We start from the raw sequence: 19,802 nt of genomic DNA, 5'->3' as shown, positions 1-19,802 counted from the left end.
AATGTTATTCTCCGGATAGCAGCTGGATCGTCCAAACAGTCCTTAATACTCCACTGCCGTAGGCGACGACACCACCGTATCTCTCGTGGGTGCGTCGATGGCTTTGTTTCCTCTGGCCTGTGTTCAGTCTCACACAGACCTGTACTGCAGAGAGCTCCTGCTCTCAAGCCTGCAGACCAAACACAAGCCCAAACCTTTTCTGCAGGCTTAAATGAAAAATGTGGCCATGTTCCACTTGTAAGACCCGGACTGAAGGGAGAGACCCATCCCACTACCAATCCTCTAGATCTCTCCAAAAATAAAAGCCCGTATCAGGTTTTCCTAAATTTGACCTGGTCAAATAGCTTGACCATTCCAATCTTTTATTTTGCATTGTAACCACAGCTGCGGCTCTGACTACAATGCACTCCAGCGGTTTAAATATGCCTCTATGTGCATCTTAGGGGGGATACATAACGGCCCTCGCATATGATTCCCCTCACTGTCTCACAGGCCATATATCAGGATTTAGTTTAAATGTTTTATTTTTTTTTTCTTTTAGATTTGTTTTTTTGTTTTTCATGTTCTATTGGAGATATGTGATAAATCTCTATATGTGACTATAATTGGATTGTGTTATACCGGGGGCAGGACGGGGCCATGACTGGATGTAGTGATCATGTGAAGCCGGTAACAGCTCCGGAGATTTCTTACATGGGATCTTTATGATGTTACATCGTCATCTTCTCCCCATTCAGGTCCCTACAATATCGGATCCTCTCAGTGGAGATCTTCTATATAAGAGAATTTTCCTGATTGACCATCAAGGATGGATAGGGACAGGGACAAGATGGCGGAGAGGATATTACACCTCACCCTAGAGATCCTCTTCCGGCTTACTGGAGAGGTGAGAGATTCTGATGACGTCACATTACATCATTCTTATCTATGGGAATAACAGATGCACAGAACTGGAGAGGTGAGGACTCTGGAAATGTCTGTAGTGAGATTTATTAATGTGTCTCTCCATAACCAGGATTACACAGTAGTGAAGAAGACCTCTAGTGAGCGCTGTCAGGACCCTGTGTCTGAGGGATGGGGAAGACCCCGGAGCCCAATCACAGGGCCTCCACCTCACCCCCTGATACATGAGGACATCAATGACCAGAAGATCCTAGAACTCACCTACAAGATGATTGAGCTGCTGACTGGAGAGGTGACACTGCTGGGAATGCTGGGACATTATACAGTAACGCTATGAAGGGATCGGGGGGATGACGGTATCATTGTATGTGTCAGGTTTCTATAAGATGTCAGGATGTCACCGTCTATTTCTCCATGGAGGAGTGGGAGTATTTAGAAGGACACAAAGATCTGTACAAGGACGTCATGATGGAGGTTCCCCAGCCCCTCACATCACCAGGTAATAGACAGGACTAAATGCATAAGGCCTATAATAATAATAATCTTTTTATTTATATAGTGCCAACATATTCCGCAGCTCTTTACAATTCAGACAATTTTATAGACATTATGGGCACTGTCCCCATTGGGGCTCACAATCTAGATTCCCTATCAGTATGTCTTTGGAGTGTGGGAGGAAACCGGAGAACCCGGAGGAAAGCCATTCAAACACTGGGAGAACATACAAACTCCTTGCAGATGTTGTCCTTGGTGGGATATAAATCATGAATTCAGTCCCTGTATGTGTGTCCTCCAGTTCTATCCAGTAAGAGGACAACACCAGAGAGATGTCCCCGTCCTCTTCTTCTACTAGACTGTAAACAAGAAGATCCCGATGTTCCTCAGAATCATCAGGTAGATGGAGAGAAGGTGTCATAAGATTTCCTCTATGATGTGTGGAAGGCTGTGAAGGTCTTGTGTTCAGTTTTGTTTTATCTCCCAGTATTATACACTGAATGTCCAATTTATTAGAGACACTTTCACATTTCCATCTGAAATTTATTAGACTCATGACCATATATACTCGAGTATAAGACGACTTTTTCAGCACACTTTTCCTGCTGAAAAAGCCCCTCCTCGGCTTATATTCGACTATATACTATATATATATTGTAGGGTTTGGTACTCACTCGGCTGCGGTTGAGGTAGGCACAGAAGCGTGTTCAGTGAAATTCAGGCTGCTTTATTAAACAGCATAAACCCGCTCAGGAAGCAAAACAAGAAAACAGCCTTTTCCGGCACAAAGTGGAAGCACACAGTAAAATTTCCATACAACATTGCGGGTTAGTGTCCAGTCCTTAGGTCCTAACACAGACCAACCATCTAGAGAGCCACACATCTCCAGACACAGCCTCTGAATGAGACATTTGGTCTCCATTTTATTTACACAAAACCACGCCCCGGGGTGGGGATATGTGAGCAGTCATTCCCACCCATCTCTTTTGACTGCTCGTAAAATCCGGCCCTGATACGCCTTATTAACCCTCTCAGCACTAAACTTGCTGGAGCATGCTTTACCCTGTTTTACATCACCGAAGCTACCAACTTCGCTGATACATATCTCCCCTCAAGATCCCGACTGCCAGCCATCTTACTATATATATATATATATATATTATATTATATACACTCCTCAAAAAAATAAAGGGAACACTCAAATGACACATCCTAGATCTGAATGAATGAAATATTCTCATTGAATACTTTGTTCTGTACAAAGTTGAATGTGCTGACGACAAAATCACACAAAAATCATCAATAGAAATCAAATTTATTAACCAATGGAGGCCTGAATTTGGCGTCACCCCCAAAATGAAAGTGGAAAAAAACACTACAGGTTGATCCAACTTTGATGTAATGTCCTTAAAACAAGTCAAAATGAGGCTCACTATTGTGTGTGGCCTCCACGTTCCTGTATGACCGCCATACAACGCCTGGGCATGCTCATGATGAGGTTGCGGATGGTCTCCTGTGGGATCTCCTCCCAGACCTGGACTAAAGCATCCGCCAACTCCTGGACAGTTTGTGGTGCAACGTGACATTGGTGGATGGAGCGAGACATGATGTCCTAGATGTGCTCAATCGGATTCAGGTCTGGGGAATGGGCGGGCCAGTCCATAGCTTCAATGCCTTCATCTTGCTGGAACTGCTGACACACTCCAGCCACATGAGGTCTGGCATTGTCCTGCATTAGGAGGAACCCAGGACCAACCACACCAGCATATGGTCTCACAAGGGGTCTGAGGATCTCATCTCGGTACCTAATGGCAGTCGGGTTACCTCTGGCGAGCACATGGAGGGCTGTGCGGCCCTCCAAGGAAATGCCACCCCACACCATTACTGACCCACTGCCAAACTGGTCATGCTGAAGGATGTTGCAGGCAGCAGATCGCTCTCCATGGTGTCTCCAGACTCTGTCATGTCTGTCACATGTGCTCAGTGTGAACCTGCATTCATCTGTGAAGAGCACAGGGCGCCAGTGGCGACTTTGCCAATCCTGGTGTTCTGTGGCAAATGCCAAGCGTCCTGCACGGTGTTGGGCTGTGAGCACAACCCCCATCTGTGGACGTCGGGCCCTAATACCACCCTCATGGAGTCGGTTTCTAACCGTTTGTGCAGACACATGCACATTTGTGGCCTGCTGGAGGCCATTTTGCAGGGCTCTGGCAGTGCTCCTCCTGTTCCTCCTTGCACAAGGGAAGAGGTAGCGGTCCTGCTGCTGGGTTGTTGCCCTCCTACGGCCCCCTCCATGTCTCCTGATATACTGGCCTGTCTCCTGGTAGCTCCTCCAGCCTCTGGACACTACGCTGACAGACACCGCAAACCTTCTTGCCACAGCTCGCATTGATGTGCCATCCTGGATGAGCTGCACCACCTGAGCAACTTCTGTGGGTTGTAGAGTCCGTCTCATGCTACCACGAGCACAACCAACATTCAAAATCAATATCGTCTGTTGGGGGGTGGTGGTAGGGGGGGTTGCGGCAGTGGAGGAGCGGGGCATAGGCGTTAGCTGGCTGCTGCAGCTACCACATATGCCAGCTGCTAAAGAGGATTAATATTGACTCTTCCCCACGCCCATGGGAGTGGAGAGGAGTGAATATTCATTTTCTTTAATAGCTCACCTTGTCAGTCGCCGGCTTCCTGCTGCTGTTCAGCTATACTCTGTGCCCGCTATTATAGAGTATGAATATTCACTCTTCTCGATTACTATGGGCGTGGAGAAGAGTGAATATTCATTCTCTTTAGTAGTGGGCACAGAGGATAGTTGAACCGCAGTAGGAATGCCGACGGCTGCGGCTACAGTGTGCGCTATTAAAGAAAATGAATATTCACTCTTCTCCACTCCCATAGTCCCGACATGGAGAGGAATGAATATTCCCGCAGCTCACCTCAGCGTCTGAGGGCGCATGGCAATGACGTCATGCACTGCTCAGATGCTGAGGTGAGCTGCTGGCAGAACTGGAAGCAGCGCTGGAGCAGAGGGAAGGAAGGTGAGTAGAAGTGTTTATTTTTTTCATGTGTGCAGTGATAAGAGAGCACCCAGCCCGACATCTGACACATCCGTCTGGACCACAAACTCCTTCGAGAAATCCGGTGCCACCAACACCGGCTGTTTACACAGGGCTTGCTTGACTTCCTGGAAGGCCGTCTCAGTTTCTGGAGACCACTTAGCCATAGCCGATTTTGTTTACTTTCTGAGGTCTGTCAAAGGGGCGACTGTCATGACGAAGTTAGGGATGAACCGCCGGTAGTAGCCCATGATGCCCAGGAACTCTCTGACCTGCTTTTTTGAGAAAGGTTGTGGTCAACCCAGGATAGTGTCAGTTTTATTTGTTTGGGGCTTTATCACGTTTCTATCTATGACATAGCCCAAATATCTGGCCTCCTCCATGCCCATGGCACATTTCTTTGGGTTGATGGAAAACTCTGCCTTCCGTAGAGCATTGAAAATCGCCTGGACTTTGCTCAGATGGCTACCCCAATCTTGGCTTTAGATCCCGATATCATCCCGGTAGGCCGCTGCAGACTTCTTGTGGGGATCTAGGATCCGGTCAATGGCTCTCTGCAAGGTAGCTGGTGCTTCTTGCAACCAAAATGGCATCCTGATGTAATGGAAACACCCATCTGGCGTTGAAACGGCCGTCTTCTCCTTGGCCTCTTGGTACATAGGAATCTGCCAGTACCCTTTTGTGAGGTCAGAGGTGGTAATGTACCTGGCCAGCTCTATCCTTTCAATTAGTTCATCTACCCTGGGCATTGGGTACGAATCAAACTTAGAAACCTCATTCAGTTTCTTATATTCATTGCATAACCGCCATTCTCCATCTGGTTTCGGCACCAAGACTGTGGGACTGGACCAGCCTTTCTTGGACTCTTCGATGACCCCTAGATTCAGCATGCGCTTCACCTCCATCGAGATTACCAATCGGCTGGCTTCAGGAATCCGATATGGCTTCATATTCACTCGGACATGAGGCTCCGTAAGCACCTCATGCTCTATGTCCTAAGTACGTCCCGATAGATTCGAGAAGGGGTCCCTGTTCTGCAGCAGCAACTCTCGGCATTGTTGCTTCTGGGCTCGGGACAGCGACTCTGCCACCTTGACTTCCTCCACGTTGGTTTCAGTCTTCGACACCAAACACGGAGCTTCCTCAGGCTCCCTGTCTTGCCTTGGCTTAATCAGGTTGACGTGGTACACCTGGTAGGGCTAGTGGACCCTATACTTGACATCGCCAACCTTTTCAAACACTTCGTTGGGGCCCTGCCACTTGGCCAGGAATTTGCTCTCCACCGTAGTACCCGATCCCCAGGGTTGAGGTGCCTTACCCTCGCCAATCTATTATACACCCTCGACTGTGCCTCTTGTGTTTTGAGGAGGTGTTCTTTCACAATGGGCATCACCTCTGCAATCCTCTCTTGCATCTGGGCCACATGTTTGATTACACTCCTGTAGGGTGTAGACTCCGACTCCCAGGTCTCCTTTGCTATGTCCAAGAGTCTGCGGGGGTGTCGGTCATATAACAGCTCAAATGGGGAGAACCCTGTAGAGGCCTGTGGAACTTCTCTAATTGAGAACAGAAGGTATGGCAGTAGAAAGTCCCAGTCCTGGCCGTCTTTCTCTAAGACCTTTTTTAACAAAGCCTTCAAGGTTTTATTAAACCTCTCCACTAAGCCATCTGTCTGGGGGTGGTAGACTGAGGTCCTGAGTTGTTTGATTTTCAGGGTATTGAATAACTCCCTTATCACCCTTGACATAAATGGGGTTCCTTGGTCTGTTAGGATCTCCTTAGGCAACCGCGTTCTAGAGAAGATGTGGACCAACTCCCGGGCTATACATTTGGCAGAGGAGTTACGTAATGACACAGCCTCCGGATATCGTGTAGCATAGTTTAGTACCACCAGGATATACTGGTGTCCTCTGGCGGACTTTACCAGGGGACCCACTAGATCCATGGCCATGCGATCAAATGGCGCCTCAATGATTGGCAACTGCATTAAGGGGCTACGGAAGTGGGCCACCGGGGAGGTCAGCTGGCAGATGGGACATGACCTAAAATAATTTACAATTTCTCGGTGACGACAGGGCCAATATAAATTCTGGAGGATCCTTTCCTGGGTTTTTCTCTACTCCCAGATGACCCTCCAACACATGTGTATGGGGCATATCTAACACCCTGCACCTGTACGACCCTGGCACCAGTAACTGATTGATTACATCCCCTTTGAGCTTAGTGACCCAATATAGTAACTCCTCATTTACAGCAAAGTACTTATATTGGGTGTCAGCCCCCGGCTCCTGAGCAACACCATTCAGGACAGTGACATTTTTAAACGCCCCTTTTAGAGTCAAGTCTATGAGCTAGGCATTTCCAAAGTTTACCCCGGACACCTCCAGCTCAGGGATGTTAACCTCCGGGGATGCTGCCTCATCCTCATCCCCAACAAGCACACAAAAAGGAAACCAGGCGGCGGCGGCCTGTGATGAGGTTTCTTTAGGAGCGACCTGTTTGTTTTTCGGACAACCTGGCTTCCTCACTTTCTCCCACAAGTCCCAAAACAAGGCAAAGTCCCACCCTATTATCACAGGGTGCAACAGGTCCTTGACTACACCCACCTCATGGGACTTGGTGCCACAGTGTGTGTCTATGACCACTTTGGCCACAGGGTAGTCCTTAGCGTCTCCATGGGTACAACCGACGCTGACCTTTTTCCCTGGAACCAGCCGATGAGGAACTATGGCAGGCAGGATATGCAAAGTACGAGCAGCGCCGTCCTGTGCTGCAGTTCATTGGCTCGTTGGTCATGGGGCAACGGGTGGCTATGTGGTCTGGGGAGTGACATCTCCAACATACTATGCTATTGTGCGGAACCTTTGGCAGCAACTCCGAACCCTCCTGGGCTCTAGGACGTCCCCCAGATGTGGCTCTACTTCCCATCTTTTGGGTGTCCGCCCCTTTTTGGGAACCCCAGTATGGAAACGCTACGACCTCTGGCTTCCCCAAGGAACTCTCTACCGCCTGGTACCTTTCCACCAACCCCACCAGGTCATCGGCAGTACGGGGATCTCCCTGGGCCACCCAGGTTGGCACCGCTCTCGGAAGGGAATGTATGAATCTGTCCATGACGACCTTCTCCACCATCTGCGCTGGGGAGGAAGATTCAGGTTGCAACCACTTTTGGACCAGGTGTAGGAGGTCGAACATTTGGGACCGGGGAAGTTTGTCACAGCAATAGGCCCAGTGGTGCACCCATTGCGCCCTGACAGAGTCACTCCTAAGCACACCAAGATCTCCTTTTTAAATTTGGCATACTCTTTTGCGTCCTGCAAGGCCAAGTCATAATAGGCTTTCTGTGGCTCGCCTGTTTAATATGGTGCCAAAACCTCTGCCCACTATCCACAGGCAATTTCTCTCGCTCTGCCACCCTCTCAAAGACCGTCGGGAATGCCTCAACGTCATCACCCATGGTCATCTTTTGTAATGCTCTTCTTAAAGTTTTCCTCATGTGAGAGTTGTCACCTGGAGTTGGGGGTGGGGCGATTGCCCTGCCACAGATGACCTCGGCTAGCAGTTCCATCTGCTGCTGCTGTTGATTCTGCGCACCAGTTGCTTTTTCAACTCCTCCATGTTACCGGACCCTTGCTGGCTGGCGGCCTTCACCCAGGACATAAACTGTTTTCTACAGCAGTCACACTGCTTTTCTATAGCAGTCACACTGCCCCTTGGGATTCGTGCCCCTGCTTCTAGCACCAATTGTAGGGTTTGGTACTCACTTGGCTGCGGTTGAGGTAGGCACAGAAGCATTTTCAGTGAAATCCAGGCTGATTTATTAAACCGCATAAACCGCTCAGGAAGCAAAAAAAAAACCCCAGCCTTTTCCAGCACAAAGTCAAAACACAAAGTAAAATGTCCATACAACGTTGCTTTCACCCGCTAGGGTTAGTGTCCAGTCCTTAAGTCCTAACACAGACCAACCCTCTGGAGATTCACCCATATCCAGATGCAGCCTCTGAATGAGACATTTGGTCTTCATTTTATTTACACAAAACCTGGCCCCGGGGTGGGGATATGTGAGAAGTCATTCCCACGTATCTCTTATGACTGCTCGTAAAAACCGGCCCTGATACATCCTATTAACCCTCTCAACACTAAACGTGCTGGAGCATGCTTTCCCGGTTCTACATCACCGAAGCTACCAACCTCGGTGATACATATCCACCCTCAAAAACCTGACCGGCAGCCATTATATATATATATATATATATATATATATATATATATATATATATATATATATATATATATATATATATATATATATATATATATATATATATATATATATATATATATATATATATATATATATATATATATATACACATACATATACATACATACATATATACATATATATACATATATATACATATATATATATATATATATATATATATATATATATATATATACACACATATACATACACACATACACACACACATATACATATATATATATATATATATATATATATATATATACACTCAGCAGCAGCAGCGCACTAATGAACCGATTGTGCAGCAGACTGCGGCTCTGAGAGAGATGTCACCGACTCAGGAACATCGTGAGGCCCTGGACATGGTACTTTCCGCATTAAAGAAGCTGAATCCAGAGGACGAGGTGGAAGCCTTCCTCACTGTTTATGAGCGCACAGCGGAGCGGGAAAACCTGCCAGCCGGCTAGTGGGCTGAAGTGGTGGCTCCGTTCCTGACGGGCGATGCGCAGAAGGCCTACTTTGACCTCAGTTGGGAGGATGCCCAGGACTATGGGAAGCTAAAAGGTGAGATCCTTGCCCGACTGGGGGTTAATACCTATGTGCGAGCCCAATGTGTGTACCAGTGGTCCTTTGCAGAGTCCCGACCCGCCAGGTCTCATGCATATGACTTGCTACAGCTGGTTAAAAAGTGGCTCCAGCCTCAGACCTTGACTCCGTCCCAGATGGTAGAGAGGATGGTGGACAACCGGCTTGTGAGAACTGCCAACCGCTATACAACGTTGGGTGGGGCAAAGGGACCCGGGTAACCAGGACCAGGTTGTTAGCCTGATTGAGCAATATATGGCCACCCAGGACTTTGTACGGGACTCTGCCCCAATGTGAATGGCACGCCAGCCCCTGCAAACCCGGGAGTCTTGGAAAGAGCCACATCCCTCTGATGGGGACAGTCAGCACCGAGCCCATACTGAGGGGGTACCCCTGTGTGAAGGTGTCAGGAGACCAGCTTCCCCTAAATCAACCTCCAGGACTATTAGATGCTGGCGATGCCAGGGGCCAGGACATATGGCTGCCAACTGTCCCCTGACTGTTGAACCGCAGGTAGTCTATGTATGCCCGGACCGTCGACACCTCGGACCCTGTAGGTCCAACAAGCAAACCCCATCTGTGCCAAGTGCGCGTCAGTGGACATCGAGCGGAGGCTCTCTTGGACTCTGGGAGCCTAGTGACCCTAGTCCATGGGTCATTGATCTCGGGATTAGAACCCACTGGGGGTAAAGTCGGGGTTGTGTGCATACATGGCGAACTCCGCCGTTACGTTTTCCACTCCGTGTGGAGAGGTTGAACATGTGGTGGGAATGGTAAAGACTCTTCCTTACAGGACTGTGCTGGGAAGAGATTTGCCACTGTTTTGGTCCTTGTGGGAGAGTAAAATTAACCCTCCCAGAATAAAGAACCCGAACCCGAAGATCCTGAGTCAGGAATACCTGCCGTAGGGGTCGCCAACCTAGGGATAGAGTGTGAACCCGATAGGTTTCCCCTAGAGGTGTTGGCAGGAGATGTCGAGGAGACCCCATTGATCCCAGAGCTGGAAGTATCCATGGGAGCGTTTGGAACAGCTCAGCTACAGGATCCTACCCTGACCCGAGCCCGGGAAGGGGTAATAGAGGTAAATGGGGTGGCTCAGCAACCGGGAGCAGAGTCTGTCTTTCCGCGCATGGCGGTCAAACAAATGTTACTTTATAGGGTTGACAAAATCCGGGATGAGGTCATGGAGCAACTAGTGTTGCCTCAGTCGTACCGTCGGACGGTGCTAGAGATGGCCCATGCACACCTGCTGGGTGGACACTTAGGGGTTAAAAAGATGCAAGAATGTATATTGCAGTGGTTCTTTTGGCCTGGGATTTATGCTGAGGTCCAGAGGTACTGCGAATGTTGCCCGGAATGTCTGCTGACCACACCCGCCGCAAGCTTCCGTAGCCCATTGGTACCTCTGCCAGTTATAGAAGTACCTTTTGAACGGATTGCGATGGATTTGGTGGGGCCCATTGTAAAGTCCGCTTGTAGCCACCAACGTATACTTGTGGTCGTCGATTATGCCACCCGTTACCCAGAGGCCACTCCGCTACGCTACACCTTGGCTAAACTTATTGTGCGGGAGCTGTTTGCCATGTTCTTTCGCCTTGGGCTACCTAAGGATATCCTGACTGATCAGGGGACTCCTTTTATGTTTTTATGTCCAAGGTGACGACGGAGCTGTGCCAGCTGCTAAAAATAAAACAGTTGCGCACGTCGGTGTACCACCCACAGACCGACGGGTTAGTAGAACGGTTCAATAAAACCCTCAAGTCCATGTTAAAAAAGATGGTTTCCAAGGACAGGAGGGATTGGGACATGTTACTGCTTATTTAATGTTCGCTGTCCGTGAGGTACCACAGACTTCCACAGGGTTTTCGCCCTTTGAGTTACTGCATGGCAGGCATCCTAGGGGGTCTGCTGGACATAGCCAAAGAGACATGGGAACAGGAACCTACCCTACATAGGAGTGTAATAGAACATGTGGCAAGTATGCAGGACCCGATCGCGGCTGTCATGCCCATAGTAAAGGAACATCTCCTGGATGCTCAGGCAGCACAGAGCCGAGCATATAATAGAAAGGCCACAGTCAGGTCCTTTAAAGAAGGGGATCGGGTATTGGTGTTAGTGCCCACTGCAGAGAGTAAACTCTTGGCCAAGTGGCAAGGGCCATATGAAGTCCGGGAAAAGGTGGGGGAGGTAAATTAAAGAGTGTACCAACCCGGTAAGAGCAAACCCGAACAGTTGTATCATATCATTGCCAAAAGCCTGGAAAGACCAGGAATGTATGATTACGGATGTGACTCCGTTCATTTCGTCTGTGGACCCTCCAAATCCAGCTCAGGAGGAGACCGGAGGAGAGGTAAAGATAAGTGACGCTCTCACCAAACAGCAGTGGCGGGATGCTCGGAGGTTAGTGCAGCAGAATACTGATGTATTCTCCGAACTACCTGCCTGCACCTCTGTCATCCAACAGGATATTGTCACCGAACCTCGGTTGAGGGTGCGGATGAAACCGTACCGTGTACCTGAAGCCCAGAGGCAAGCCATTGCGGCTGAAGTGAAACAAATGCTCCAGTTAGGAGTCAGCGAGGAATCTAGGAGTGAGTGGGCTAGCCCCATTGTGCGGAGTCCGAAGCCAGACGGGTCATTAAGATTTTCCGTAAATTAAATGAGGTGTCAAAATTTGACCTTTATCCAATGCCTTGGGTAGTCGAGCTGATCGAGAGACTGGGACAGGCCCAGTACTTCACCACGCTCGATCTCACTAAGGGTGCCACTGACAGAATCGGCAAAAGAAAAGACCGCCTTAGTAACACCAGAGGGCCTCTATCACTATGTCATCCTGCCTTTTGGTTTACATGGGGCCCGGCCACCTTCCAGAGGTTGATGGACATAATATAAGAGCCTCATCAGAAGTATGCGTCGGCATATTTAGATGATATAATCATCTTTAGTACCGACTGACATACCCACCTGTCCCAGGTACAAGCGGTGCTGGATTCACTCAGTGTCGCGGGGTTAACAGCGAACCCCAAAAAATGTGTGATAGATCTCGAGGAAGCCCGATACTTAGGGTACGTGATTGGCCGTGGGGTTATCAAACCCCAAGTAAACAAGATTGAGGCCATTCAAAACTGGCCCAGGCCTTTAACTACCAAACAGGTCAGAGCATTTCTCGGCATCATTGGGTACTACCGCCGGTTTATACCTAATTTTGCTGGGAGATCGGCACCCCTGACCGATCTCCTAAAGGGGAAGAAGTCAGTCATGATTCAGTGGATCCCTCAGGCGGAGGAAGCATTCCAGGCCATTAAGTTGGCATTGTGCTGACAGCCGTACCTCACTAGCCCCAACTTCAAAAAGAGGCTTCATCGTACAAACGGATGCCTCAGAGGTAGGCCTAGGAGCAGTACTGTTGCAAGAGGTGAATGGAGAAGAACATCCGGTCACCTACTTGAGCAGGAAACTTACCCTGGCAGAGAAAAATTATAGCGTAGTGGAGAAGGAGTGCTTGGCAATTAAGTGGGCCTTGGAGTCCCTACGCTATTATTTGCTCAGATGACAGTTTCGCTTAGTTACGGACCATTCGCCCCTTGTCTGGATGAGAAACGCAAAGGAGAGGAATATGCGAGTCACCAGATGGTTCTTATCCCTATAAAATTTTAGTTTTTCAGTGGAACATCGTGCTGGAAAGTCGCAGGGAAATGCGGATGCCCTGTCACGGGCACCCTGTATGGTGACAAGTGTTCAACCCCACAAGTTTGAACAGAGAAGGGGGAAATGTGAGGCAGTGAGAGGGATCATATGTGAGGGACGGTATGTATTCCCCAGGATTCGCATAGAAGAATTTTGAACCCGCTGGAGTGCATTGCTATTACAGACACAGCTGTGATTGCAGTGCAGAGTAAAAGTAAAGTTTGAACTTAGTCAAGCTATTTGGCTAAGTTGGATTTAAGAAAACCCGGCATGGGCTTTTATTCTTGGAGTGGACTACAGGAAGGCAGTGGGGCGGTCCACTCCCTCCAGCCCGGGTCTTACAAGTCGCTCATGGCCACAGATTCCCTCTAAAAACCTGCAGTGAAGATTTGGGTGTGTCAGTGTAGGGATTGCTAGCAGCATAGCAGGAAAGCTCTGCAAGCTTGTGTGAGTCAGAACACAGGCCTGTGAAGGCACTGCATCTGACGCAACCTGAGTGACACGGCGTGGCCGTCTCCCACGGCAACAGGGTTATACGAACTGTGTGGATATCCTGGCTGCGATCCGGAGGACAGCTTTTGCTTTGAAGTGTGAGTTTTGCTGAATAAAGCCTTCCTTGGGTCACTGCCTCCTTTCTGCACAGTGTGAACACCGCCGCACTACAGTGTTCAAAAGTCACTTGCAAAGTACTGGAGGGGGGATATGTAGCTCTGAGATTGTTAGTTCCAGTAATTAAACATAGGAAAAAGGTTCCAGCACACAAAGGAATGAGGGGTTAAACAGCCATCTTTAGTGCTAGGGTGATTAAACACCTGTAGACAGGGAGGAGGTCAGAGGATAAATTCCCAGCCTTTTGGAGCATTTGGTGTCGGGTGGGTCTGGAGGCACAAGCTCTGGAGCTGTTTTTGTCAAGTGAAGGAAAGCTAAACCTTGGGTTGTTTGTTCATGAAATTGGCAGTTACCTGTAGCAACAAGGACTGTGCCATACGTTATGTTTTGTTTTTTCCTGTTAAGCCGGGAAGGTTGTGCTCATTTTGCTAATGTTGCCATGGTTTATGCAGTTCCCTTACTAAACCACAGAAGATTTAAAGAGACAGTGTTCCTGTGTCTACCTCTAAATGCAAACAAGTGACCCGATCTACCACACTGTGTATATACTATATGTTGACTGTAAAAGATCCCAATAACCTGCCTAGTAGCAATAGTAGCCATTGTCTCGTTTATAATTTGTCAATCACTTGTGTGATTGTCCTGACAATTGGTGGGCTCAGTAGTGTCGGTTCCTGACAAATTGGTTGCAGCGTTGGGCTATTTTTGTGATCTACCGTATTTTTCGGACTATAAGACGCACCGGACCATAAGACACACCCCAAATTTTGGGGTGGAAAATAGGAAAAAAAATATTTTTTTATAAGATGGGGGTCCATCTTATAGTCTGAATAGGTACGGTATCTTACCTGGGGGGTGGTGGAGCGAGGGTCACAGGAGGCAGGGTCCTTCAGGAAACTGGCCCTGTGGAAGTGGAGGAATTCTGCGGACTCTGGATACATGAAGTCGGTGCTACAGCAGCTGTGAGTTGCGGTGATGGTGCAGCAGGATCACAGGTCCCTCTGTTCCCTCAGGAACCTGGCGACAGCAGCAGAAGAGGTGAAATGCTGCGGGATCGGTGTCTGACTGGGGCCTGTCTCCTGCTGGGGTCTGTCTCCTGGCTGTAAGCGGTGTCCGGTGATGAGGTGGAGGAGCCGGGGCCTGTGCCGGGCTGTGAGCAGATTCCGGCGGTGAGGAGGAGGAGCCGGGGCCTGTGCCGGGCTGTGAGCAGCGTCCGGCGTTGAGGCAGAGGAGCGTGTGCGGCTCCCGTTGGCCGCGGCCATCTTCCTGAGGCTGTGATCTACAGGAAAATGGCCGACGAAGCTCCCGGTCGGTGCATGCGCCAGCTCCAGCGGCCATTTTCCTGTAGATTACGGCCTCAGGAAGATGGCCGCGACCACCGGAAGCCGCACACGCTCCTCTGCCGCACCGCTGGATGCCGCTGACAGCCCGACACAGGTCCTTGCTCCACCACCACCGGTAAAGTAAGGTTTGGACCATAAGGCGTACCCATCATTTTCCTTCCAAATTTGGGGGGAAAAAAGTGCGTCTTATGGTCAGAAAAATACGGTAACTGACAAATTGGTGAGATGCAGAGTGATTGTCTTGGTATGGCTTGTGTATATGATGAACCTGCTCTAATGTCCTTTGCTTTGTATTAGAGTGCTTGTACCTTCCAGAGAATGTATGAGATGCAATCACCTAATAAAACGGATTACTCTTTTATGAGTCTCCTCTGAACATGTAACTGGAACCGATTCATGACAGACACAGGGAAATATGAAAAACTGAGACTCTTTTATGAGTCTCCTCTGAACATGTAGCTGGAACCGATTCATGACAGACACAGGGAAATATGAACATGGCCATAATAGGGAAGTGAAATTTTGAAAGGACATAACCTGGTGGCTTAACACTATAAAATATTAGTCCCTCTTTTGTGGTCTGTTGACTTAGTCTGTGAATAATTGAATTTTATTACAGTATGGAAATTCTATAACGTATATAATAATATAAGTAGTAATATTATTCCAATGCAATGTTACTGAAAAATATCATTTTTATTCTTGGCAGATGACTGTACCAGGAGCTCAGAGGGATGTCTGATATTTTCAGATTTTCTAGCAAATAATCTTATCACACCAAATACTTGTGAAGAACATGTCATTATACCGGATAAACCTCAAGACCTTCTCAGAGACAATCTGTCATTTGATTGTTTTCAACAGGTCCTTGTTTCTGCTTCATCAAAAACAAATATACAAAACAAAAGTCACAGAAGGGATGTTGAACATGAAATAGCTGACATAGGGGAGAAACCATTTTCATGTTTAGAATGTGGGAAATGTTACAATACTAAATCAGGATTTGTAATACATCAGAGAACTCACATAGATGAGAAGCCATATTCATGTTCAGAATGTGGGAAATGTTTTAATCGGAAAACAAATCTTGTTGTACATCTGAGAATTCACACAGGGGAAAAGCCATTTTTATGTTCAGAATGTGGGAAATGTTTTTCTTGGAAATATTCTCTTGCTACACATCAGAGAATTCACAGAGGGGATAAGCAATTTTCTTGCTCAGAATGTGGGAAGTGTTTCAATATTAAATCAGGACTTGCAATTCATCAGAGAATTCACACAGGTGAGAAGCCATATTCATGTTCAGAATGTGGGAAATGTTTTACTCGGAAAACAAGTCTTGCTATACATCTGAGAAGTCACACAGGAGAGAAGCCATATTCATGTTCAGAATGTGGGAAATGTTTCTATACCAAATCATGTCTTGTTATACATCTGAGAAGCCACACAGGAGAGAAGCCTTTTTTATGTTCCGAATGTGGGAAATGTTATTCTTGGAAATACTGTCTTGTTAAACATCAGAGAATTCACAGAGGGGATAAGAAATTTTCTTGCTCAGAATGTGGGAAACGTTTTAACCAAAAAGCATTTCTTGATAGACATCAGAAAATCCACACAGGAGATAAACCTTTTTCATGTTCAGAATGTGGGAAGTGTTTTAACCAAAAAGCAAATCTTATTAGACATCAGAAAATCCACACAGGGGAGAAGCCTTTTTCATGTTCAGAATGTAGGAAATGTTTTACAGATAAAACAAGTCTTGTTTCACATCAGGTAAGTCACACAGGCAACAAGGCGTTTTCATGCTCTGAATGTGGGAAATTTTTTAAAAATAAATCACTTTTAATTAGGCACCAGGGAAGTCACACAGGGGAGAAGCCATATTCATGTTCAGAATGTGGTAAATGTTTTAATCAAAAAGGACTTCTCAATAGACATCAGAGAATTCACACAGGAGAAAAGACTTTTTCATGTTCAGAATGTGGGATTATTTTTTTTAAAAAATCAGTTTTAATTAGGCATCAGAAAATTCACACAGGAGAGAAGCCCTTTTCATGTTCAGAATGTGGGAAATGTTATAACCAAAAAGCACTTCTCAATAGACATCAGAAAAGTCACACAGGAGAGAAGCCTTTTTCATGTTCAGAATGTGGGAAATGTTTTATAGATAAAGGAAGTCTTGTTAAACATCAGATAAGTCACACAGACATCAAGGCGTTTTCATGCTCCGAATGTGGGAAATTTTTTAAACGAAAATCTGTTTTAACTAGGCATCTGAGAATTCACACAGGTCAGAAACCATTTTCATGTCCTGAATGTGGGAAAGGTTACAATAGTAATTCATGCCTTGCTATGCATTATAGGATTCACACAAAGGAAAAAAAGGAAAAGTCATTTTTGTGTTCAAATTGAGGAAAATGTTTTAATCAGAGAAGAAATCTTGTTACTCATCAGAAAACGCACACAAAAAAGTAGCCAATTTCTTTAATTGTTTTGTTGGCAAAATGCAAAACAAATACAAATTATAATAAAGTTTCTATAAGAAAAGGAAAACACTTTAGAGCAGTAAATTATTTTATTGTACACAATTACCATTGACCATTTGTTATTGAAAACTAATTAGTGTCCAAATTATAAACATATACACTTACTGTATTTTTCGGACTATAAGACACACTTTTTTCCTCCAAAATTTTGGAGGAAAATGGGGGGTGCGTCTTATAGTCCGAATGTTGGGGGGGTATATTTATGTGTGGTGTGGGGGGAGCGGTATCGGTGGAGGAGCGGGGCACAGGAGGCAGCAGCCGCCTACTGCAGCCTACACTGTCCACGCTGCTAAAGAAAATGAATATTCACTGCTCCGCACGCCCATGGGGCGTGGGGAGCACTGAATATTCATGCTCCTTAATAGCGGTATACAGTGTAGCTGCGCTGTGGCTCCTGCTGCTGCCAGCTATCTCCTGTGCCCGCTGTTGAAGGGCATGAATATTCAACCTCTCTCCACGCCCATGGGCGTGGGGAGGGGGTGAATATTCATGCCCTTTAATGAGCGGGCACAGGAGATAGCCGCCAGCAGCCGCAGCGCGGCTCCTGTGTGTGTTGGCTATGAATGAGAGTGAAGTCACTGCTGCCCGCGCACACAGACCCGGTGTGGGGAGCAGTGACTTCCGGCAGCTGATCTCTCCTTGTGAGCCGCGCATGGCAGTGACGTCATGCGCGGCTCACATGGAGACATCAGTGCAGGCTGACAGGACGCAGCGCTGGAGGAGAGAGAAGAAAGGAGAGTAGGAGTGTTTTTTTTTTTTTTTTTTTTAATGTGCAGCATGATTGGGATTAGGGGGACCATGCATACTAGGCCAGGGATTAGGGGTGCCATGCAAACCAGGACAGGGATTAGGGGTGCCAAGCATACCAGGACAGGGATTAGGGGTGCTAAGCATACCAGGACAGGGATTAGGGGTGCCATGCATATCAGGATAGGGATGAGGGGTTCCATGCCAAAAATAACAAGAATACGCTATGTAAGGGACAGCACTGTACATAACAGCAGAGGAAGCTATATGATAAGAGACGGCACCATACATAACTTGAGTCGGATGGTACTTAATAAGGGAGGGTGTTATACATAATAAAAGAGGAAACTATTAGTGTTGAGCGAGCATGCTCGACACTGCTCGGTACTCACCCGAGCATCACGCTACTCGGGATGTTCGGCGAGCACCGAGCATTTCCAGGTTACTCGGGCGGGAGCTCGGGTCTCCGCCCTGCATGTTTGGCGCTCTTTACAGAGCCAATTAACATGCAGGGATTTCCAGCCAGTCACTGTAATGCCGCAGCGATGTTGTTTGTGGGCATTACAGTGATTGGCTGGCCGCACAGCGTCACCTCGAGTATTTAAAACCGGGCGCCGCCATCTTGGACACAGACGCTCCAGATCAGACAGTGTAGGGACAGCGCTGCTGAGCTAGGGAGAGATTTTTCCTGCGAAATAGTGTAGGGTCTGTAAAGGCTGCCAGAACAAACAAACAGTCCTTCTCAGGAGTAATATCCATCCCAGATATCAGGCAGGCTGTATAGGAGACGCAGTGGTTATACCAGCAAACGCTGTATTACAGTCCTGTGTGCTCCTGTTTCTGAAATTGCTGGACTTAGCTGCAAGTCTCGGGGGCCAGTAAAAATCCTTTTTTTTTTTTTCATCTAAATCCTCTTTTTTTTTTTCCTCCTACACACTGTATAAATACCCGTCTTATTAACCTATTGGTGTCCCCCCCCAAAAAAAAAAAGTGTCTCCCTGATTTTTCAGACACAGATATATCTGTTGAAAAGAGTCTGGTATAGGCCACAGAAACAGAAGTGTGGTTTTGCAGTTCCACGGGTGTGTCGCTCACTGTTCAGCCGCAATTCTATATTTTTAAAAAAGTCTGGTATATACACCAGTAAATTAAAACTGTGGTTTTGCTGTTCCATGGTAAAAAATCTCTATTATCCTGCTTTTCGCATTTTTTGCAGTAAAAAAAAACAGTAGTGTCTCCTGAGTGTTCTGACACAAAAATATATCTGTTGAAAATAGTCTGGTGTACGCCTGACAAATCCCAGTGTGGTTTTGCAGTTCTACGGGTAAAATCTCTGTAGTATCCAGTTTTGGGCCTTTGGTATCTAAAAAAAAAAAAAACAGTTTGAGTGTGTCGCTCACTGTTCAGCCGCAAATCTATATATTTTAAAAAGTGTGGTATACAACAGTAAACAATAACTGTGGTTTTGCCATTCCACAGTAAAAAATCTCTATTATTCAGGTTTTGGTATTTTTTCCGTAAGGAAAAACAGTAATAGTTTCTCCCTTATTGTTCGGATTGTTTA

The 19,802-nt window shown here is 47.0% G+C and overlaps 1 protein-coding gene across 2 annotated transcripts; it reads left to right on the top strand.

Moving 5' to 3' along the window:
- The first annotated feature begins 748 nt into the window (after positions 1-748).
- Positions 749-17,498, top strand: LOC141270726 (uncharacterized). 2 transcript variants are annotated; one of them, XM_073680822.1, is made up of 4 exons: positions 759-886; positions 1,016-1,195; positions 1,279-1,402; positions 15,655-17,498. In XM_073680822.1, the coding sequence occupies exons 1-4, from the start codon at positions 809-811 to the stop codon at positions 17,355-17,357; spliced, it is 2,085 nt and encodes a 694-aa protein (XP_073536923.1). In that variant the 5' UTR covers positions 759-808; the 3' UTR covers positions 17,358-17,498. The 2 variants fall into 2 exon arrangements, with proteins under 2 accessions (XP_073536924.1, XP_073536923.1); XM_073680823.1 differs by lacking the exons at positions 1,016-1,195; positions 1,279-1,402 and having other exon boundaries at positions 749-958; positions 15,655-17,494.
- The last annotated feature ends 2,304 nt before the right edge of the window (positions 17,499-19,802 follow it).

The sequence above is a fragment of the Phyllobates terribilis genome, unplaced genomic scaffold (genome assembly GCF_046119375.1).
Source record: "Phyllobates terribilis strain yellow unplaced genomic scaffold, ASM4611937v1 Scaffold_5__5_contigs__length_657084704, whole genome shotgun sequence".
NCBI classification, from domain to species: Eukaryota; Metazoa; Chordata; class Amphibia; order Anura; family Dendrobatidae; genus Phyllobates; species Phyllobates terribilis.
This window is presented reverse-complemented; position numbering and strand designations above follow the sequence as displayed.